Consider the following 24,334-nt stretch of genomic DNA (forward strand, 5'->3'; position numbering starts at 1 on the left):
GCTAATAAATTAATAAAGTGCTTAAACCAGACACCAGATGTTTCTAATCATGACATGTATTATTGCAATACAATCCTGTACAATTGAACTTTTCTTGATAAGAACCGGATGTTGAAGGTTTTTTTGCCTCTACTTAAGAACCCGAGCCCAGAAAAATTTCCCAGGAAATTTGAGAGCAGCATGAAGGCCCTGCCAGTTTCCTACCATTCACCCTTTAATCTCGGCCATCTTGGGCTTTTCTGGGCTGCCAGAGAAGCCTTTCGGTGGTGCTTAAGGAGGCTTTGGCAGTCCAGAGCGAACAAAGCATTTTTCTTTCTCTGGGCACTTGGACAGGGAATAAACCTCTGCCAGAGCCAAAGAAAAGAAACGCTCTTTTCGCTCTGGGCAGCAACTGTCCTCCTCCTCTTCTTCTTCCTCCCACCCAAATTCTGAGCTTTGATTTCTTTCCTAATGGGTCTGCACACATTATTTGCTTTTACATTGATTCCTATGGGAAAAATTGGTTCTAGTTACAAACTTTTTTACTTAAGAAACTGGTCACGGAACAAATTAAGTTCTTAAGTAGAGGTACAATTTAATATTCCTGCTGCATTTCTTACTTTGCAGCCATTGTGCTCACTGGATTTTGCTTAATGACTTGCAGCCAGAGGCTGCTGGAGGTGTGAGTATGAGAGAGTGAGAGAGAAAGAGAGAGAGGGAGGGAGGGAGGGAGAGAGAGAGAGAGAGAGATCACTTTGCTCTAGGACTTGCCATAATGTGGAAGCATTTGGAGGAAAGTTGGTGCAATAAAGGAGTGATTTCAACTACCAGCTGACTGTGTTGCCTCTGTGCCTTTCCCCAGGTCATCACAGTATAATCAAATAAATTTAAAACATTTATTTGTTTGTTTATGGGATTTATATTCCTGCCTATTCACACATGGCGATTCAAGGTGACTTACAGAATATAAAACCTCATACAAAAACAATAAAACTAATAAAAGAAGAGTCATATAATAAATTAATATATTGTAATTACTATCAATTATTTTGGAAATATAGAGAGTATACCAATTCCTTTTATCCCTATAGCACCGTGATGGCAAACCTATGGCACGCGTGCCACAGGGGGCATGTGGAACCATATCAGATGGCATCCGAGACATTACCTTATGACACCTCCAGCATTCATGCGCATGCTGGCCAGATGATTTTCAGCCTTGGGAAAGGCTGTTTCAGCCTTTGGATATTTTTCAAATTTCCAGTTTGCCCGTTGGGCTGTTCTGTGCACTCTGGGGATTCAGGAAGCTTCCTTGAACCCTCCAGAGTGCAAAAAACTGGAAGTCTATTTTTCTGAACTTCTGGTTTTCACGTGACAGGCTTCAGTGAGACCTATTTGCATGCACAGGGAGAGGGGATTGTGTGCATGTGTGGGGGCAGCGTGGGGTGATGCGCATGCGTGGGAGGGAGGGAAGAGGTGTCGGCACGTTTGTTTGTTTGTTTGTTTGTTTGTTTCTTTGTTTATTCATTCATTCATTCATTCATTTTTATGCCACCCTTCTCCTTAGACTTAGGGTGGCTTACATGTTAGCAATAGCACTTTTTTAACAGAGCCAGGCTATTGCCCCCACAATCTGGGTCCTCATTTTACCCACCTCGGAAGGATGGAAGGCTGAGTCAACCTTGAGCCGGTGATGAGATTTGAACCGCTGACCTTCAGATCTACAAGTCAGCTTCAGTGGCCTGCAGCACAGCACTCTACCTGCTGCGCCACCCCGGCTCACGCATGTTAGCATACCCACGTACACCCTTTCGGCACATGAAGCCAAAAAGGTTCGCCATCACTGCTATAGCAGATTCTGGATATACTGACTGCAACCTTCTATAAATATATAATATATAAATAACATACATTACCTAAATCAACGTCTTATTTATCCATAGGTCAAAGTGGGGAATTTTGTGTATGAAGTTCCTAATGAAAAAAACAACTATTCATTCTTCTACATTCTTTTGTTAATTCCAATAGTAGTTGCAGTAGTTGCGGGTAAGTAATTGCATACTTATCTCTATCCATTAATTTCTTACAAAACAGTGGCTGCATGGGATAGTCAATGAAAATAAAATAAATGAAAACAAACCAAGTCATTTGATACAGCTCAAAGCTCTGTCAGTCACCAAAACCATCAGCTAAAGCCACTCAGAGTCATCAGAGAGCCCTTTACCCATAATCATCTCACAGCTCAAGAAGTTCCGCTTATACTGCATCTGACTAATGATCCATCCTATTCTTTTCTCTCCCTTGCTATATGCAAAACCTTTCCAAGGCCTCAGATTGAATTACCTACATTCCTCAGTTCCATCAAATAAGGAACCCTATGGATTTTTCTTCCTAGACAGAGGCCTCCAAATCTTGTCAAAATTTGCCACAGTGTGAGGTGACAAAAAGAAAGGCTTTTGAGGAAAGAGATCCATATTCCCAAAATTTTGGAGGTTGCTTAGGCCTTCTGCTACTGATTCTACCGTAGTTCTACTATTATACTTAGTCTTTTTTATAGCCTTCAGATACTTTTAATGTATTGATTTAAATATATTGAATGTCAGTTTAAACTTGGCCACTCTGAGCTGCACCATTTCAGATTTTTTTCCCCTTTTAAAACACATTATGAACATGTATGTATTAGGAAAGATGGCTTGTTAATACCTCTGTTAGCTTAATGTTATTTTTTTTAGTCGCATTTTGTGTCACCCAGCGAAAGTCCAAACAATTAAATCGAAAATTGAATGAACAGCTGGAGCTATTGGAATGTGAGCTTCGTAAAGAAATACGGGAAGGTAAATCTATATCAGCAGAATATATGTGAATGAAATGAGGTTTAGGTATAAAAGTCTCCAGAATTGTTGCATTATTTTTATGCAATTATTTTTTCATTATATCAAATATAGAAATTTAGTTTTGTACCTATATTACCAAAATATTAGTATTTTCCTTAAAAATACTAATATTCCTTATAAAAAACCTTTGTAAAAGGTTATAAGTAAATAATTGTCTTATTTACTGTTGCAAAGCTTCACTGCTTGTTTTAGCCAGTCTCCCCTTGTTCATAGGAAACAAGATTTGTATATACAAATAAACAAATATAAATAGACCTATGAGGTCTACTCTAATCGAAAGAGATCAGTAATAGATAAGTGTATGTAGATCTTGCCAACATCACAAATAAAGTTTGAAAAAAATTGTTAGAATGGACAAATGGTTTATGCATTTGCAATAATGTTAACTTTAGCTACACCAAAAATACGTGATTTATTCTAACATTTTTTAATGTAGCAAAAACCATCCCTTAAATATCTCATAGTAACTTTTTGCATACTAAGTGAGAAAGTACTTTTATGTGTTTTAAGAGCTTATTCTGACACATAATAACAGAAAACATAGGCTTTATTGGAGTTTAGATTAAACTCTTCCAGAGAGTATTATTGCTGATCTTATAATAAATAATATTTTGATATTCCTTGGTCATTTCTGTGTTGTATACAAAAATGAATTTTAAACATCTGCATATTAAAAAGATAGTAAGTTTTGCATATTCCACAAAAATAAATACATGTTGCAATGCACTCTACATGAGGCTACCCTTGAAGAGTGTTTGTAGACTGCAGATCATAGTTCCCTCTAAGCTGCGCAGTGCGCTATAGCGCAGAGGTTTTTACCTCTTCAGCCCGGGGAATTTCAAATTTAGCGCGGAGGACCGACCTCCACGCTGAAATTTGAAATGAGAACTGCTGCTGCTGCTCTACAACATATAAGGAAAGCCGGGAAAGAAAGGGGCTGGCTTTTACCTGCTCCGGAGCCGTTTGTCTTCATGGTGCAAAGCCACACAGTCCCGGATCCCGAATCGCTTGCTTCTCTGGCCAGCAAGCCGGCTGCCCAGGAAAGCATCACGCTTTTTCAATGCATGGCGCTTTCCTGGGCAGATGGCTTTGCTGACCGGAGAAGGGAGCGATTTGGGAGTCCGGGACTGTGTGGCTTTGCACCATGAAAACAAAACGGCTCCAAAAGTCGGCCAGGCTATCGGGAGGCGGAACATGGCCGGGCGCCGTGCCTTCGCCTCCGCGCGGCTCTGCAGCAAAGAGGAAGCAGCCATACACCCCCTCGCTCTCCCAGGTGTCCCCGGCACCCGGCCACACGCCGCCTCCGCCAGCCCGGCCAACTTTTACCTGCTGCCGGAGCCGTTTTGTCTTCATGGCGCAAAGCCACACAGTCACGGATCCCGGATCGCTCGCTTCTCCGGCCAGCAAGCCGGCTGCCCAGGAAAGCATTGCGCTTTTTCAACATGTGGCGCTTTCCTGGGCAGATGGCTTTGCTGACCGGAGAAGAGAGCGACTTGGGAGTCCAGGACTGTGTGGCTTTGCGCCATGAAGACAAAACGGCTCCAGCAGCAGGTAAAAGTCGGCCGGGCTGGCGGAGGCAAGAGGCGGCACGTGGCCGAGCGCCGGGGATGCCTGGGAGAGCGCGGGGGCATGGCTGCTTCCTCTTCGCTGCAGAGCCACGCGGAGGCAAAGACACGGCACCCAGCCACACTCCGCCTCCCGGTAGGCAGGACTATGGGGGAGGGCCTTCTCTGTGGCTGTCCCATCTCTATGGAACCAATTCTCCCCCAATGTCCATACTGCTCCCACCCTACTGGCCTTCCGAAAGGCTGTGAAGATCTGGCTTTGCTGGCAGGTCTGGGGGGGCAGGAATATTATATCTGTCACGGCTGAACTGTGTGCATGTATACTGATTGGACTATTGTCTTGTAGGTTTTACTGCCTTAATTTAATATTTGACTTCTTTTATATTGTATTGTACTTTCTATATTGTTGCAAGCCCATTGAGTCCCATTGTCAGTGGGGTTGGGAGGTATAGAAGTCAAACAAACAGACAAACAAGCAGACAAACAAACAAATGTTCACAAATGTATGCACAAAACCAATACTGAGAACCATAGTGAAAATTGTTATTAGGATATAACATTATAAAAATAAACACTACAGCAGACTTTTTTATTTTATAGGATTTGTTGAACTACAAGTTGAAGAATTGGATATAGTTGATAGCTTTGGAACAATTCCATTTCTTGATTATAAACATTTTGTTATTAGGACATTTTTCCCAGAGGTAAATGATGATTTATCTACAACAAACAAGTAATTGAAAAAAATGTATTTCAATTTATTAAATGTAATAATCTGCCCAACTCCATTAAGAGTCTAGATGATGTATAGTGACTTTTTCCACCCAAAAAATAAAATAGACCACACAACACAAAAATAAATCAGATAGTTGATAAGGATCTGCTTTGAATCTTATCATTTTAAAATGCTAAAGTTTAAGTTTGTAAATGAAAAAGTTTTTTATAATTCATCAATCCATTTGCAAAGTATCATCTTCCTTGAAAGTGATGGAATATGAAGATAATAAAAATAGAAGTTAAATTCAGGGTTCTTTCTCGAAATACAGTATTCAAATCTTAGGTATTTTTTTTAAAAAGGACAAATATTGCAGTGTTTTAAATCAGAGATCTCCAAACTTTAAGACTTGTGGTCTTCAGCTCCCAGAATTCACTGGCCAGTCTTAAAGTTGCTAAGTTCTTGATTATTTCTTCATTTTTTTGTGTAGTGAGAACTTTCCAGGTACAGAAAGGGCCAGTATATCCTGGTACCCTCACACAATCGGTTACCATCCTCTGTGATGATGTAATGTGAATAAGAGAATTGTAATTATTTCAGCTTTGAAACAGCATTTGTTTTTCTTTTCTTAAGAAATGATTTCTGAACATGTAGTTTCCAGTATACAGGTAATTTACAAGCCCATGGTTTCTGAGAATTTTCAGATCACTTTTGTTTGTAGAAAGAATATTTCTTTAAGAGAAGAAATATTCAGAATGCATCTTTACACGTCATCAAAATTAGCATCATCTTTATATTTATGTTGCAAATGTTTAGAAAATGTTTAATGTTGTATTCACAATTTTTTTGTTTAGGCTATAGGTATTTCGTCTATATTTATTGAAGACTCTCATGAACCACTAGTAAGTACCTAAGATTTAAGTTTGTTGTGATTTTAAAAAATACAGTCATACCTCGTCTTACGAACCTAATTGGTTCCAGGGGGAGGTTCGTAAGACGAAAGGTTCGTAAGATGAAACATTGTTTCCCATAGGAAACAATGTAAAATTCATTAATCCGTGCAACAACAAAAAAAACACACAAAAAAACGCCGCCGCCTGGCTGTCACCTTTTAAAACAGCCGGGGGGCTACCCAGCGTCCTCCGGAACCCAAACGCCAAACTCGAACTTCTGGGATCGGCGTTCGGGAGGCTGCCGAGAAGCCCCCCAGCTGCTTTAAAAGGTGACAGCTGGGCAGTGGGGTTTCCCAGCGGCCTCCCGAACACTGAACCCGGAAGTGGCAAGGGGGGGGAGAGAACAGGAGGCTCAGCATTCCGTCAGTCGCAGCGCTGGCTGTCAACTTTTCTTTTTAGCACTGGGGAGGCAAGTCAGCTCTTCTGCTCCTGCCCAGCGCTAAAAAGAAAAGTTGCCAGCCAGCGCTGCGACTGACGGAATGCTGAGCCTCCCGTTCTCTCCCTCTCCTCGCCCCTTCGCCTCCCTGTGTTCCTAGGAGAAGTGCTGGTGAGGAGCAGAAGGGCTGTCTTGCCTCAATCCCCAGCACTTCTCCTAGGAACACAGGGAGGCGAAGGGGCGAGGGGGCAGAGAGAGAACGGGAGGCTCAGCATTCCATCAGTCGCAGCGCTGGCTGGCAACTTTTCTTTTTAGCGCTGGGCAGGAGCAGAAGAGCTGACTTGCCTCCCCAGTGCTAAAAAGAAAAGTTGCCAGCCAGCGCTGCGACTGACGGAATGCTGAGCCTCCCGTTCTCTCTCTCCCCCCTTGCCCCTTCGCCTCCCTGTGTTCCTAGGAGAAGTGCTGGGGATTGAGGCAAGACAGCCCTTCTGCTCCTCACCAGCACTTCTCCTAGGAACACAGGGAGGTGAAGGGGCGAGGAGAGGGAGAGAACGGGAGGCTCAGCATTCTGTCAGTCGCAGCACTGGCTGGCAACTTTTCTTTTTAGCACTGGGGAGGCAAGTCAGCACTTCTGCTCCTGCCCAGCGCTAAAAAGAAAAGTTGCCAGCCAGCGCTGCGACTGACGGAATGCTGAGCCTCCCGTTCTCTCCCTCTCCTCGCCCCTTCGCCTCCCTGTGTTCCCTAGGAGAAGTGCTGGGGATTGAGGCAAGACAGCCCTTCTGCTCCTCCTCAGCGCTAAAAAGAAAAGTTGCCGAAGCCAAACACCAAACCCGAACTTCCCGGTTCAGTGTTGGAAGGCTGCTGGGAAGCCCCACAGCCCGGCTGTCATCTTTTAAAACAGCTGGGGGGCTTCCCAGCAGCCTCCCGAAGCCAAACGCCAAACCCGAACTTCCAGGTTCGGCGTTGGGAGGCTGCTGGGAAGCCCCGCCGCCCGGCTGTCACCTTTTAAAACAGCCGGGGGGCTTCCCAGCAGCCTCCCGAACGCCGAACCCGGAAGTTCGGGTTTGGCGTTCGTAAGACGAAAAAAGTTCGTAAGAAGAGGCAAAAATTTTCTGAACCCCGGGTTCGTATCTCGGGTTGTTCGTAAGACGAGGTGTTCGTATCTTGAGATACCACTGTATTTCTAAGATTAAGATTTTTCTACACAATCTAGAAATATTGCATATCCAAGCTGGGACAGATATTTCAAGAACTCTGAAAGTTTTATTCAGAGGAATAATGTATTCCGTTATCTGCCTCCTTTATATTTTGTGTAACATCAATATCTATTGCAGGATTTTTAAATATCAAAGTATGGTTTTTACAGTTTTAAGAAATAAATATATATGACATTAAAATAGTTGGACAATAATATGATTCATGTCTTTCATTTCTTTCAGAGCAAAGACCAGGGTCTATATGCATTAATTTGTAACAAAAAATTTCTTGTTACTCTGATTCACATTCTTGAAAAACAGAAAACCTTTGATATAAAAGATAGGTATGCTATAAAATTTAAATTCTACAAGTTGTATAAAACTGGGGACAAATTGACAGATACTAAATTGTCTTTTTTTTTTGTTAAAATAGTCAAAATATTTTTTGAAAGTGTCTTCCTACTTGTTGATTTCTTCTTTTTTTCAAAAGTCAAAATCAGTTCTTCTCATCCTGAATATAATATGTCACTCTGAGTTATGATAAGTTTTTTAAGTCTTATCAATCAATAATTTCAGTTTAATCTAGCCTTTGCCTTCAGGAGATTGTGTGAAATCTTCCCAACTGAAATTGATCTGGGTTTGAGTTCATTGATAATCACTAGTTTTATGCCCCATCTTTTTCTTCACCTGTAAAATGGCTAACAGATTTTACATTTATGATATTCAGATTCTTAACTCTGTAAACAATACAGATTTTGTTTACATTTGTAGCCTTGATTGGTGACTTTACCAATAAATACTCTGTTCTTAGACGTACACTGTACCAGAGTACCTTTGATTATCAAAGGTAAATAGACCCTTTATATTTAGTAGTTCTAGAAATCATCTTATGTTTTTGCATGAAACATGACAAGCTATGGGTGAGTTTGGATCAAGCTGATGGTATTATTATATGGCAATAATTTAGATTCCTAACATGCAGAGTTATTGTTAACTTGTTTTCCTCTTTTTAAACAGATGCTTGTTTGCATCATTTTTGACAATTGCACTACAGACCAATCTAGTCTATTTAACTAATATTCTAGAAGTTTTGACAAAAGATTTGATGGAGCAGTCTAGCAATATGCAACCTAAGCTGATGCTAAGGCGCACAGAATCAGTAGTGGAAAAGCTGCTTACAAACTGGATGTCAGTTTGCCTTTCTGGTTTCCTTCGGGCAAGTATTACATATTATATGTTTTCACTATATAGCATCAGTGAGCAAAAGACTGATGTATTTGCATGCAGATTTTCCTGCTCACATTTTCCACACTTGGCCTCCTAGCAGTGTTGATCACCCAGTCTTGCTTTATTTTGACACTGTGGATTGCTGGCAAAGCTCTGCAGACAGCCTCTTATTTTAATTAAATTAAAGCTCATTAACTTGGTGTTCTGGGTGCATTAAATAAATTCAGATCGATACGCAAGGCATAAGGAATCTATTACTTTAAACATTCCTGAATATTTCCTGCAGGAGTCACTTTGACATTGGGGGGAGGGATCTGATCAGCTGCATGCTAATTTAATTCATTACATGTTATATTTGTTACAGATTTTCAGCAGTCATATGCCAAATATAGATACAAAGAAATAGCTTGGTTTCAAGTTTTTGTGTGAATTGAAAATGCATATTTATCAAAACAGATTTGAACTACAACCGGCATATATTTAGTACTTCCCCATGCCTTCCTTTCCACACCACATTTATAAAACAATTGCAAAGAATTGCAACAAAAGAAAATTGTGTTTCACTTTCTTCCATAGGAAACAGTTGGGGAACCATTCTTTTTACTTGTAACAACTTTAAATCAAAGGATTATCAAGGGTCCTGTGGATGTAATATCTTGCAAGGCCCTATACACACTAAATGAAGACTGGTTACTGTGGCAAGCACCTGAATTCAGCACAGTGGTATGTTACCTAATGACTTTATGACTGGAAGCATGAGAGTTTGTATGAAAGAAGCATATATTCCATTAAAGGCTTTGCATAGTGTATTTTGGCATTGGACCGGAATACCTCTGGGACCGCCTGCTGCCGCACGAATCTCAGCGACCAATTAGATCCCACAGAGTAGGCCTTCTCCGGGTCCCGTCGACGAAACAATGCTGTCTGGCGGAACCCAGGGGAAGAGCCTTATCTGTGGCGGCCCCAGCTCTCTGGAATCAGCTCTCCCTGGAGATTAGGACTTCCCCCACCCTCCTTGCCTTTTGCAAACTTTTGAAAACTCATCTATGTCGCCAGGCAAGGAGGAATTGATATATCCTTAGCTGCCTTGACTTTATGTATGGTATATTTCGGTTGTATGACTGTTTTTTAATACAATAGGGGTTTAATAGGTTTTTTTAAAAAAAAACTGTTTTAACATTGGATTTGTATATGATGTTTTTAATTTGTTTTCAGCCGCTCTGAGTCCTCAGAGAGGGGCGGCATACAAATCTAATAAATAATAATAATAATAATAATAATAATAATAATAATAATTATTATTATTATTATTATTATTATTATTAAAATCAAGATTCAGTGCCAAGAAAAGCTAACTCTTTAACTTAATTTAATTGACAGATGTTTAATATGCCTTAGTATCTATTCATCTAGTTAAGGAAATTGGCAAAAAATATCCTATTATTTTTAAATTTTTTGGTGAAGATTAATTAGCCCCAGAAAATTGAAAACAGTTCTATTCAATAAAAAATCCTCCAAATATTTGTTTCATCTTTTCAATCCTGTCTTTGTTGTAATCATTATCTCAACACAATCAACACATGGCTCTATATTTAGGTCAGAGGTAGCATAAAGCTCAGTGGAATTATTTTATCACTCTGTTTCTGAAACTATGCTTAGTGGTTTGCACCACCCACAAACCAGTCATTTCAACAGGAAGCCACTTTCAAAATATGTACATAACATCATTCCCCTCTTAGCAAGGATGCAGGGTTGCATGTTATTCATTCACTATACTGTACAGGGAGTCCTCAACATACAATAATTCATTTAGTGACCATTCAAAGTGACTACGGCTCTGAAAAAAGTGACTTATTCATCTCTCTGAATGATAAGCCACTCAGAGTCCATTTCGGAGTGAGGGGCATATAAATACAACAAATAAATAAATAAAATAAGAGGGAAAGCATAGTATTGGAAATTAAAGGAGAGCTATTTATGTGTCTCCATTATTTTTGTGGTGTTATAAACAGTTCTCTTCCAATATGCTTAAGATGATCTAAGTAGTTCAGAGCTGTGGGAGAATCTCAAAACAATTCTGATAGTTTGTTCCATCCCAGTTGTGCCACCTGATGCTCATTTCCTTCATGTGGAAAAGATGGAGAGGTTTGACAAGATAGTGTGGAACTAACCTAGAAACATAGAAGATTGACGGCAGAAAAGACCTCATGGTCCATCTAGTCTGCCCTTATACTATTTCCTGTATTTTATTTTAGAATGGATATATGTTTATCCCAGGCATGTTTAAATTCAGTTACTGTGGATTTACCAACCTCATTCTTTATGAATATGAAATATTCATTATCACATGCTATGGGTTTTCTGTGAAATTGCTTTTCCAAACCACTTATTTAGAAAAATAAGCACAAAGGAAAAGAAAGTGAGACAAGGGAAGAGCAGGTTTGTATTTGTACAGCCTAAGGCCAAGTTGTAGTTTAGTCTGAAGATTCTAAAAGGCCCATGATTCCTATGTGTCTGTAAAAAGCCTTGGTTATTATTTTTCTTTAGCTGTAGATTTGAGAACATAATAAAGTAAATCTCGGCAAACTGCCATCTGTTACTTTGAATTACTTGAGTTCAGGGTAATATGTACTACCATAAATACATATTACAGGCTATAAGTACTAACTATAAATACTACTGTGAAAGCTCGGAGATGGTAGATTTTATGGAGTTTATGTGACAAAATCTAGACTGGACCTTATAGGGAAAAGAATAGCAGAGAATAGATTGTGGAAAAAGGGAGATCTTGCCAGAATGAAATAGTTGGACAAACAGTGATAGGACATAGAGAAAGAAAACAGGGGAAGATTGTGTACGGAGCTTTTTCATTGTGTATACCGTATTTTTCGCTCTATAAGACGCACCTGCTGATAAGATGCACCTAGATTTTAGAGGAGGAAAATAGAAAAAAATTATTTTGAGCCAAAAAGTGGGCTAAAATATTTATTACAATAACAGAATAACTTAACAGCTGGGAAGCGGGTTCGGGGGGGGTGCTGGGAAGCTCCCCAGGCCGGCTGCGATCTTTTAAAACAGCCGCGCCGCTTCTCAGCTGACTCCTGAAGCGCGGAAGTTCGCCTTTGGCTTTTGGCTTCAGGAGTCAGCTGAGAAGCGGCGCGGCTGTTTTAAAAGATTGCAGCCGGCCTGGGGGGCTTTCCAGCACCCCCCCGAACCCCCAACTCGGAACCGCGTTCAGACGATTCCCCCCCCTGTCCCCGTCCCTGCGCCCCCTTTGCTCCAGCGCCTCCCCCCCCTCCCTGCCTGCATCTTCGCTCCATAAGACGGGGCTGATTTTTCATCCTACTTTGGGAGGAAAAATACTGCGTCTTATGGAGCGAAAAATACGGTATATCTGAGGAAAGCAGAATGTGTATTTGGAGGCTCATCTAAGAGAAACAAATATGAAGTATAATAACATTTTAGTAATCAGTGGATGCCATCTTTCCTGTTAGGTATTCCTAATAATTGTTATTATATAATAGAAAATTGTGTATTTTCTATTTAGTTTCAACTTTTAAGTCACTTTGAATGAATATTCACATTTTTCCAGGTATTAAATGTTGTCTTTGAAAATATCCAAGAAAATGAGTCCAGTGGCGCTACCCAGAATATCCAAGTGAAAATATTGGATTGTGACACCATTGGACAGGCCAAAGAGAAGATCCTGCAGGCCTTTCTGAACAAGAATGGATCCCTCTATGGTCTCCAGCTAAGAGAAATGGGCCTGAGTAAGATACTAATAGTGCTCTACTAGTTATACATTCAGAAATAGCTTTTTGTTTTTGTTTCTCCAAAACTGAATAATTGTTTTTATTTTAATAGTATGGTTTGCATTTTTAAAAAAACTAAAAATAATTATTTTTCTATTTAACATATAAACTATAAGATTAACATTTCAAAGTTATTTAGTATAATTAATTACCTGAATATGTCTTGGATTATTTAATTTTTTTGTAAATACATTTGCGGCTTTTTGCTGAAAAAGCACAATAGAAATGGATGCCTGTTACGTCTTTGCTCCACAAGCTGCACTGCTCTCTGAGTACTTTCACTGATCATCAGATATTACAAGCATGTGTGTGGGAAGCTACATAAATTGAACAAAAAATACCCTCCACAGCCTAGGGCTTTATTTGTAGAACTACCTCTCCTCAGTTGTTTCCATCTAGGGCAGTGATGGAGAACCTTTTTTTCCTCGGGTGCCGAAAGGGTATGGGTGCGTTCTACCACACATGCACGAGTGCCCACACCCATAATTCAATGTCAAGGGAGGGTGAAAACAGCTTCTTTGCTCCCCTCCAAGGCCCTCTGGAGGCCAGAAACAGTCTGTTTCCCAACTTCTGGTGGGCCCAGTTGTTCTGCTGGGCTCTCTGGTAGGAGCCTCCCAAAAATTCAAGGTACAAATTTCAGACACACACGTTTGAAAATTCAAAACAATGTTCTTTATCACAAAATTCAAAATAAACTAAGCACTCTTTTTGTATTGCAAAGAGCACTCGTCCCAAAACAACCGAGTAGTCTGTACAATTTCCCTTAAGCAGTCATTAAGTACTTAGCTAGCAGCTGTGAAGAAACTTCACACCCCTTCTTCTTCCAACGAAGTGAGACACACGCACATTGCTCTGCTTTAGTTTCAAAGGCATGAAAAATCAACAAAGTCCAGAAAACAGCAACACAGGATTCCTGAAGAACTGCGATCAGATACTCTTTCACAACGGCCAAACCCACACGCTGCTATTTATAGCAGCAGCCCTAATTACTGGAGCCCCACCCAACCACAGGTGGCCTTATTTTATCTTGTAATAATCCTTCAGTTGTTGTCTCGTATGCGTTTTCGGAGAGGGGCGGCATACAAATCCAAATAATAAATAAATAATAATAAATAAATCACTCTATGCATGCGTGGATGTGTCATTAATTCTTGTTCAGAATCCAAGGATGATACAGATGATTGATCTTCTCCTGGGCTGTCTGCCAAACTCCCCTCTTCCCTGTCACTCGTGCTTCCTTGGTCAGAGGCGGCTTCATCAGCAGATTCCATCAGGAGCAAAACAGGCCTGCAGCATGTGGATTTCTCCCTCACATCCATCTGCACATTCCTTGGGGCAGGAACTGGACCAGAGCTAACCACAACACCCAGTAGGCTTGTGTTTCACCCTCCCCAGGCTCCAAAGGCTTCCCTGGATGTGGGGAGCATAAAAATGTCTTCCTCCTTCCCCTGGAGGCTCTCTGGAAGCCAAAAATGCCCTCCCAGATCCTCTGTGTGAGTCAAAAATCAGCTGGCCAACACACACATGCACATTGGAGCTGAGCTAGGGCAACAGCTTGCATCCCAGAAGATATGGCTCTGTGTGCCACCTGTGGTACCTGTGCCATAGGTTCGCCATCATTGATCTGGGGCATGCTATGAGTCCCATCAGTTACAGAATGTCATCTGGCAGAACTCAGAAAGTAATCCTTTTCAATTGCAGCCATAAAGATTAGACTGACTATGACCTGCTGACTTGTCAGAAAGTTTTAAGGCTTGGATTTGATTCCAGGCATGCGGGCTGGGAGGTTAGTTGGAATCTGTGAGGTGTTGGGCTTTACTCAGTTATCATGTTAGGTTTTAATACATTGTTGCTTCTGAACTGTATTTTGTAGTGTGTTTTTTATAATTTACTAGTCATCCAGATTGTTACAGAGACATGGAAACTGATAAAAATAAAATAAAATTGATCCCATCATAAAAATTCTAAATTGCATCAGTGAGCAAGTATGTAGTATTGGACACATAGAGTATTAGGACAATGCTACAATTATTGTAGCAATTTTTGTTGACCTAGAAATTTTCCCTCCAGCAGCGACAATAGCACATTCACAAAGTCACTTCAAAGTTTTTCACAAAATTCTACTGTGGTAAAGACCAACCATTTTATTTGTGTTGTCAGCTCTTAAATCAGGTTCCCAAGCAAAAGAACTTCTGGATATAGATGGTTCCTCCGTGCTTTTGGAAAATGGAATTACTAAGCTGAACACCATTAGCCATTATGGGGTAAGAATAAACATCCAAATGTGTTGAAAAGTTGACTTTGTTAGGGGAATGTTAGCCAAACGTTAATTTATAACATGAATTTTCATTTTGTTACCATCCAGAGAACATGTAAAGTATGACAATTTGAATCAGATTTCAAGAAAAGTAAAAAGATGCTCTATTGTATGATTTCAGATTTCAGATGGAGCAACAATTGAAGTATTTAAGAAGAAACAAGATATGTCGGATGGTAAAACAAATAGCATATTTATATAATATATTTGAGTTTTGAAAATTTATGAAATATAATTGAATTACAATTCAGAAGTTCATATGAACTGAGAATATAGAACTAATTTTAGATATAGAGTAATATGATAAGAACTAAAATTGTTTAACTGAAGAAAAATTAAATATTCTGTTCTCGATATTGAGTAGCTCATTTGCCCAGTACAGAGTTTCAAACAATATGAAAGACAAATGAATACTTTATGCCTTGCAAATATCAACTCATAGAAGTCCTGGCAAACCCGATTTTGAAAAACTAATTGAAAAACAATTGAGTAAACATTTACTCCAGGGGTGGGTTCCACTTACCTTCCCTACTGGTTCACATCGTGTCGGAAGTGCGCCGTATCAGGGACATGACCCTCTGCACCTTCGTGGAAGCTTTTGCACATGCTCAGAGGGTTCTTTGCCAGCCACTTTCACAGAGTGGCGACCGGAGGACCGGTTTGGGGGCATGGCCTGCTGGCCATTGCTACTGGTTGGGCAAGCGGGGCAAGATTCCACAACCAATATGGGTGAACTGGTCCAAACCAGTAGCAACCCACCCCTGATTTACTCTTCCCCCCCCCCCAGATGTTGGGATTACTATTTTCTGATATTTGTAAGCAAGCATCTATTTCCACTTAAATGTTAATTGTATCAGTTAATAGAAAGGACTACCAGGTTAAAGATTTTACCATCTACATTGGCAGTAATCTGAATAAGAATAAATTTAGCTAACCATGCATGTTTCAGTGTATTTTTCCTGAGCATCAGCCTACTTTCTAGGTCATAGCTTGATCTTTATTTGTGCATTCACTTTACCCTTCCCCCCCCCCCTTCATTGTGTTGACCAGATGGAGAATATTCTGAGGACTATTGCCATCTGGTAAGTCAGCTTAATACCTAGCAATTAGTCATTTGTTTAGCTCCTTAATAGCAGCATTTCCATGAACATCTGTGTAAACCTTTCTTATAGATATTACCAGATGCAGAAGCAGCCAAAGAAACACAGAATGCAAAACATAAAGGAAAACAAAAATTTAAAGTCAAAGAAATGTATCTCACTAAACTTCTCTCTACTAAGGTGACTCCGAGTTTTATTGCTAATCATAAAAGAATTATATAATGCTGTAATTATTCAGTGTATAATCTGTTACCTTACAGAATGACTTGCTTGCATGCGAAGACTAAAAAGCACTAGGAAAAGGAATATATGACAAAACATTCTATATCATATCTAAAGCAACAGCATTTGGGAAATGCTTTACATATAATTGAATACAGACATCATTAAGTACATATAATTATGCACTAAATCATATTTGTGTACATCCAGGTATATATAAAGTGGCTTCCTCTTTGACCTAAATAAATTGAGAATCATTGGACACTGTTACACAGAGGAACTCTAAGAAGGACTGCATTCATGAGACTATCAAATGATTGTGAGAATAAAGTGTTTGTGGAAATAATGATTGAGGAAAAGCACACATATTGTGTCAACCTTCCTAGACAAAAGGAGATATTTAAATGTAATTAGTAAACATTAACACGAAGTTCCAGATATTAGGTTCTAGATATGTTAAACTTAATTGGAGTGTATTGGCTCCAGTTTTATCAAACAATATGTGGTTGTAGCTTTTTTTTCAGGTAAAAGTTTTTCCCCCTCCACCTTAAAAACATATATACTTAACAACACATATACCTTCGATATGTTTGTAAAATAATAATAGTAATTTATTAGATTTGTATGCCACCCTTCTCTGAGGACTCTTACGTAAAAAGATAAGTATCCTAAATCACATTTCAAATTATTCAATCTGTGTAAGAGAAAACTAAGATATAATTTCAATAGCCAATTTTAATTTAATGAATGACAGACTAAGCAATTTTTCTTCACTTTTCCATTCTAACACTCATATTCTTAAATCTTAAATTTGATTTCTAATCTATTCTAATTTAATTTTACCTATGTTACATGTTGGTCTAATGCTGCCTCCATATCTCTTTTTATCATCCAGGTTATCTCAATCATATTTCTCATTTCTTTATCTCTTTTACATTAGGTTTACCTGAACTATTTTATCCATTTTTTAAATCCATTCATAAAAAAAATTAATTTATAACTCCAAGCAACATATATACTGTATACACTCATATACACACACATTGTAATGTAATACTTTTTTGTTTTGTCACAGGTTGCTATCCATTCAACTGTTGAGAAACTCTTCAGAAGCATTTGGAATTTGCCCAACAATAAAGCCCCAGTTGCTATTAAATATTTTTTTGATTTTCTGGATGCTCAGGCTGAAAATAAAAAAATTACAGATCCTGATGTGGTTCATATATGGAAAACCAACAGGTATTTATGTGCTCACTGTAACATGGCAGCATAAAGAATATTTTTGCTTTTTGGCAGATAAAGTTGTTTGTAGTTCTGGGGGATTATTTAGAGTGAATTTGATTCTGTGACTCCTTAGGAAGTAAATAAACCTATTACATCAGCCATTTGTCTGTTAAATCAAGATTTTCCTTCTATGATTAAAACTGCCCATGAGATGACTTGTGATTCGATGTGTGCGTTAGTGTTCGCCTTCTTGAATAAAGGGTGTGTCTCTTTGGTCTTGAAGGAAGCTATTGTGTGTCCTATCCTCAAGAAACCATCATGGGTCCAAATGTCTGGGACAATTATGTCCTTTTGAGAAGATGATGGAGAAGGTGGTCAAAGGGTTGACTAAATGGTGGCAAAGTGAGATACAAGTAGAGGCGCAAGAGATGAAAAATATAGTGAATAATATAAGGAAAACTAAGAATACAAGAATTAGGGAAATGAGAAGGAAAATATTACATAAGTGGTATTACACACCCGTTCAACTTGCATACTTTCAGCAGAATGTTAAGGGTATTTGTTGGCATGGGTGCCAAGATAAAGGAGTGTTTATGCATATGTTTTGGGAATGCCCGATAGTGCAGAATTTTTGGCAAAAAGTGCAAGAGGATATTAATAGGATGTGAAATATACAATGGATAATTATTAAGGAAATGGCAGTATTAGTTAAAAGTAATGTGATGGGAGAATTTAGAGAAATAAAACAAGCAGCGATAGAAAGCGCTCAGGCGGTAATAGTTTTGGGTTGGAAAGATGTGACAAAACGGACAATGCAAAATTGGTACCGGTACATGGTGGATCACATTCAATTTGAGATTATGGATAAAAGGATGAATTTGGTTAATGAAACTGATTTGCGACAACTGATGGGACAATGGGACAAAGCAAGATGATATATGGCGAGTAGAATCCGAGACCAAGTTACAAAAAACAAATTGGAATCACTTTATAATACAGTGTTCCATCGCTTTCCGCGGGGATGCGTTCTGAGACCACCCGCGAAAGTTGAATTTCCGCGAAGTAGAGATGCGGAAGTAAATACACTATTTTTGGCTATGAACAGTATCATAAACCTTCCCTTAACACTTTAAACCCCTAAATTGCAATTTTCCATTCCCTTAGCAACCATTTAGATTATTACTCACCATGTTTATTTATTAAAGTTTATTAAAAAAAATATTTATTAATAGCAGCCGAAAGTTTGGCGATGACATTTGACATCATTGGGTGGGAAAAAACGTGGTATAGGGGGAAAACCCGCAAAGTATTTTTTATTAATATTTTTGAAAAACCATGGTATAGACTTTCCGCGAAGTTCGAACCCGCGAAAATCTAGGGAACACTGTATATATAGATACTTTGCTCTTGGGTTAAAATGGTTTATACAAGAAACACCCCCACTTTGGTGGTGAGGTATGAATGTTTGTCTGGTGGTGGGCACAATTCAAAAGCACTTGTTTTATGTTGTGTGTATGTTTATATTGTAAAGAATCAATACTGAGCTGGTATGTTGATCCTAATTTTTTTGTTTTATCAGCATCTTTCGATACCACTGACCATAGTCTCTTATTTTCTCTGCAGCTAGTATCAACTGATGTTAATTGGGTAGAACTTGTTAGGTACTACAGGCTTTCTTCCATTCTATAATACATGAAGTTGCCAGGTTTAACATATGCATAAAACTGCTGGGTAAAGTCAACTGTCAGTTTGGGGTCAAGTATTATCAGTCAGCCAGTGATGTCCAGTTATATATTGAATCTGGATTGGCAAAGTGACACTTTTAAAGTCCTAGCCTAGTGCCCACAGGCTGTGGAGAAAACTGATTCACTCTCAGTCTTGAGAAGACCAAGTGGCTATGTTTATTCAAGCCCCTCCCCCAATATATTAACTTTCAGTGGGATTTACTTCCTCATTTGAGATGGAGTGAAATCCAGGGTTCCTCCTGGACTTTCAGTTCCTGCTTGAAAATAGTCTAATGCACCAGTTTCCTGAACTATGAGGCTCTTCAGATAGTCACTCACTAACCAGTCATTTCACAATTATATTGTAACATGCTCTGGAATGGACCACCTTTAAAAGCCACCCAGAAGCCACAGCTGTTTCAAGAATACAGCAGCAGAAAAAAGTACTTGACCTGGCTTAGGCTTGACTTTCTGAGAGGCTGCTTATCTCCAATTGTTTCTATCCATCCAGTGCAAACAAGCAAGATGGGTATGCTTTGAGCCCTAAAAATTGAATAGCCCCATATTGTGGGACTGAGGAAACATGCTACTCTGTTGCAGTGCCTGGGCTTTGGAACTACATCTTCCCAGTCATTCGGGGAGCTCTCACCCTTAGAAACTTTTAAAAATTTATCTAAATCTATCTAAAAACATGGTTGTTCCCCAAATCCTTTCTTTATGTGTTTGCTGAATAGCTGGAGGTATTGCTCTTCACTCAGCCATGGTCCCTTTTACTTTTATCTAATGTATCTAAATTGTAAGATATCCAAAATGCAAAGGAACTGTATGGACTGAATATAAGCATATATGCATGCATGCATACATAACAATTTCATAAATTATAGCATTGCAGGGCATATTGAAAATGTGTTCATCAATTGACAGTAAAATAATTTTTATGATATTTTTAGTTAGTTAGCTTTTTACAGTAAATATTTGCTGATTTTTCCATGAAGGATTTGTATTTTAATTATTTCATTATTTGCATTTAAGGATTTGTATTTAATTATTTCAATATAACTTTTTAAATTCCTTTTTTGTCTAGTCTGCCTCTTCGATTCTGGGTGAATATTCTGAAGAATCCTCAATTTGTCTTTGATATTAAAAAGACTCCACATATAGATGGCTGCCTGTCAGTCATTGCACAAGCATTTATGGATGCATTTTCTCTGTCAGAGCAACATTTGGGAAAGGTAGTGTCTTATTTTTCATGCCTATCAAGAGCCTCTTTTTAAAGTTTCCTTGAAATGAGAGAGACAAGAGCCAATCCAGTGTGATGCTGGATAGGAGACAGGAAGAGTTAGGATAGTTACTAATATAATAGTAGTAATGGTTCATTCAGTCTAGCAAGATTCTGTCTATTATGTGTAAGCATAAACAACTGAACTCTGGCTGAATTAATCTTTGTCATTCTTGTTCCTCTTGCCTGAAGAGGAATTCTTTGTGCTCTCTGAGTTTGGTTGTTTGCTTACAGACATTTCATTACCCAACTAGGTAGCATCATGAGTATTAATTAGTGTGGATTTTGCAAGTAAACAACCAATCTCAGAGAGAATCCAGGATTAACAAACTAACCCTATTAACAGGATTAACTTTCAGATAAGTGAGTTAACAGGATTAGTCTTCCAAGCACTGCACTATTCCTATTGAAAATGGTAATTTCATCTTTAAATGTGACTCACTGAAAAAGTATTTCCTGAGCCATGTCCATATTCTTTTGGGAACATTCATTCCTATGTGCTGGTTATGAACATATAGCTTCGTATCTTCTATGTCCACAGTTTTTAGAATAGCGTCATAACCTCCACAGAGGAATTTATTAGCTTAAGAAGCTCTTACCTTGCTTCTTGGATATATTATGTCTGCTACACTAGGATCACTCAAAGTGCTATCTAGACAGTTTGTGTGAACATATTATTTTTCCTAATTACCAGGAAACGGATCACTTTGCATTGGATTTCTATGTTATTTATGTTTTTCAAGCGATGTTCTTCGCTTCATACAGCAGAGTCTCTTCATAGCAGAACTGTGATACAATGTATATTTGAGTTCATGATACAATGACTCCAATATAAAACTTATGCTTGTATTTATTTTTTTCTCATTGAACTGGTTTCATACACAAATAAACAACTTGACAGTATAACTATATTTCTCTATACATCTGCTCTCTATGATGCAGGTTCACCAACAGTCAGCATACAAAACCCCAGAATTCTATTTTCCAACAGCCAAAAACTGATTTACATACAAATATGCAAATTAGCTCTCTCAACATTCTATCCCCTTTTCCCCCATGATATACGCTAGCATACCCCTGCTAAAATAATTTACATTTGTTTGTTTTTTCAAACTAAAACAATATAAATTAATTTCTTATTTCATTTGCATGGAAACACATTATTTATTTACATTTTCTTTAATGCCAGCAAATCCATCAAGTTTCTATGTCTTTCATTTGGTAATGGCTTTGTAAATATATCAGCTAGCATTATACCTCATTATATTGCCTTCTCCATTATATTTGTCATTAAACACCCATTTGCAACCAACTGGCTTCCTTTCTGCTTTGGAACATGAACATATGCTATACATCAAAACACTCTAATATAGCTCAGATTTGGCTTTCTTCCATATAGGATTTCATATGGAGATTTTCTAAGATAGGAGTGATAAATTCTATTTTGTATGTAATTTATATACCTGAGCCCTTCAGCCCAAAATTTCCTTTCTAATTTGACATCTGAAAGCACATAATGTCAGATGTTTCCTTTCAATAATTCCCCCTCTATGACTTATTCCTTGTGACATTAATTTTCAAATTTTCTATTTGTGAATTCAACTACCATTGTCACTTAATATTGTAGTGACTATATTTCCACATTTCCTCTTTGACCACATAACAAAGAATTTGAACCATTTCAATACCTCTGACTTACTCTCCATTGGATATACAAAGCAATATCTGGAGAAATCATTGATAATGGTTAAAAAATAAGATTTAGCACTAAATCTTTTGCAATCTTTGGTCCATGCACAATGTTCCATTACTCTTTTTGACTTTTCATTACTTCTTATAGGAACTGATTTTCTTTTTGCTTTTTCAGTGTTATAGCAATTACACACTGCATAGTTTCCACATTTTTGTACCTTTAAATTATATTCGTATTTTTCATTTATCATCTTATTCAAATACCCAAAATTCACATGGCCATTTATGTATGCAATTTGGAACTCTACATTTTTCTTCACTTACATTTTGCAAACATCCTTTTGCCCTTTCCAAATTCTCCTTCCCTCCAATTACATATAAAGACCCTTCCATCTTACCTGTTACACACACTTTGACCTTGTGCATTATCTTACATATATTGTTTTCAAATAATACAGAAAAAACATCCTTCTTTAGTATAGACACAGACAATAAATTGCTACTGATTTCTAGAACCCACATAACATTGTTCCACACATTGTTGTCTTGATCTTCTGGATGTTTCAGTGCTGATATCTTCGCCTTTCCGACCCCTGCTATTCTTATCTCCCATCCATCATCCATTTCGACCCATCCATCCGACTCTTCTTGCTTTTTAACCTGCAAAAAATTATTTTTATTATAACTCATATGATTTGATGCTCCTGAGTCGACCACCCAGTGTTGTAGATCATCTTCCTCTGCATCATTTTCTATGCATCATCTTCTCAGGTTTCTTTTCTTCTGTAGCTTTGGAAGTTTTCTTTATTCTTGGTACTCTTTCTCTGAACATTGTCCAATAAGATGTTTGTCAGACCCACATCTGAAGCATCTTTTCTTCTTCACCTTTAATGCTTTATTGACATTACTCTCAGCTAATCTAGTGCTTCCATTGTCACCCCCTTATTGATGTTTTAGTCCTTCTGTTGTATTCTTCTATCAATTTACTTGTCACATTTTCTACAGTTATCTGTTTATTTGGCAGTTTTCAAGAATAGTGACTATGGTTGAGTAGCTATTTTCCACTGAACTTTAGTATTACTGCAACTTGCTCCTCTTCATCTATTTGTGCATTATTCTTTCTCAGCTCACACACAGTCTCTTCAATTTTGTGTAGGTGATTTATCATGCTTGTACCAGGTTTCATCTTCATTTGACACAACATTCTCCTCAGAAAGAAAGAGCTTCTTGCTTACTGATGGCCTTGCAAATAATTTTTGAATGTTTTCCAAATAAATTTTGCTGTTGGTATATCTTGAATTCTGAACAACATTGAATCTTCTATATTCATAACCAGCAAAAATTTAGCTCTGGTGTTTTCTCTATTGTATTGCCTTCTGGCTTCACATTCTTCTTGATCTTGCTCAATAAGGCTTCAGACTCCAATAATAACTTCACTTTTTTACACCATGAACTGTAATTTTCTCAACTCAATTTGCCAATTAGTGACTTTTTTATCATATCCCCAGCCATTTTGACAAATCTTCAGAGAACAATTTGCACTTTTAATACTCTGCCTTTAAATTTTCTCCTCATACTGCCAACTGTCACAGGAATTCCAGCTACTGCAGTTAACACCAACTGCCACAGCCTTCAACTGTCTTCTCCACAGAAATTTTTCTTTCTTCTTTTTATTATTAAACTTTAATGAAGCACAACCTGACAGTATAACTATATTTCTCCATACATCTGCTCTCTGTGATGCAGATTCACCAACAGTCAGCATACAAAACCCCAGAATTCTATATTTCAACTGCCAAAAACTGATTTACATACCAATATGCAAATTAGCTCTCTCTCAACATTATATCCCTTTTTCCCCATGCTATATGCTAGCAGGATTGTTCTAAAATCTTGTGGTGATAAGTTTGAGAAAAGGCTACATTTAACACAAACTAAAGCTTTTATAAGAAAGGACTGACAAGCAGGAGTGTGCCCAGAGCACAAATGTGTGTGTGTGCTGGAATCACACTATCAGAAGTTGGGATCAGAGGCAAAAGCCCCTTTCTTTTCTAGGGCT

At 38.4% G+C, this 24,334-nt stretch overlaps 1 protein-coding gene across 1 annotated transcript in view; it reads left to right on the forward strand.

Moving 5' to 3' along the window:
* PLXNC1 (plexin C1) overlaps positions 1–24,334 on the forward strand; it is an 81,882-nt gene that overhangs the window by 52,200 nt on the left and 5,348 nt on the right. The window contains exons 15-28 of the mRNA XM_070755837.1: positions 1,923–2,025; positions 2,712–2,813; positions 5,039–5,142; positions 6,008–6,055; positions 7,922–8,022; positions 8,696–8,894; positions 9,482–9,628; positions 12,498–12,675; positions 14,878–14,981; positions 15,156–15,210; positions 16,085–16,116; positions 16,207–16,314; positions 17,432–17,595; positions 20,389–20,536. Of these exons, the coding sequence (XP_070611938.1) occupies positions 1,923–2,025; positions 2,712–2,813; positions 5,039–5,142; positions 6,008–6,055; positions 7,922–8,022; positions 8,696–8,894; positions 9,482–9,628; positions 12,498–12,675; positions 14,878–14,981; positions 15,156–15,210; positions 16,085–16,116; positions 16,207–16,314; positions 17,432–17,595; positions 20,389–20,536 (1,593 nt within the window). The remainder of the gene's footprint in view (positions 1–1,922; positions 2,026–2,711; positions 2,814–5,038; positions 5,143–6,007; positions 6,056–7,921; positions 8,023–8,695; positions 8,895–9,481; positions 9,629–12,497; positions 12,676–14,877; positions 14,982–15,155; positions 15,211–16,084; positions 16,117–16,206; positions 16,315–17,431; positions 17,596–20,388; positions 20,537–24,334) is intronic.

Source organism: Erythrolamprus reginae, chromosome 6 (genome assembly GCF_031021105.1).
Source record: "Erythrolamprus reginae isolate rEryReg1 chromosome 6, rEryReg1.hap1, whole genome shotgun sequence".
Taxonomy (NCBI): Eukaryota; Metazoa; Chordata; class Lepidosauria; order Squamata; family Dipsadidae; genus Erythrolamprus; species Erythrolamprus reginae.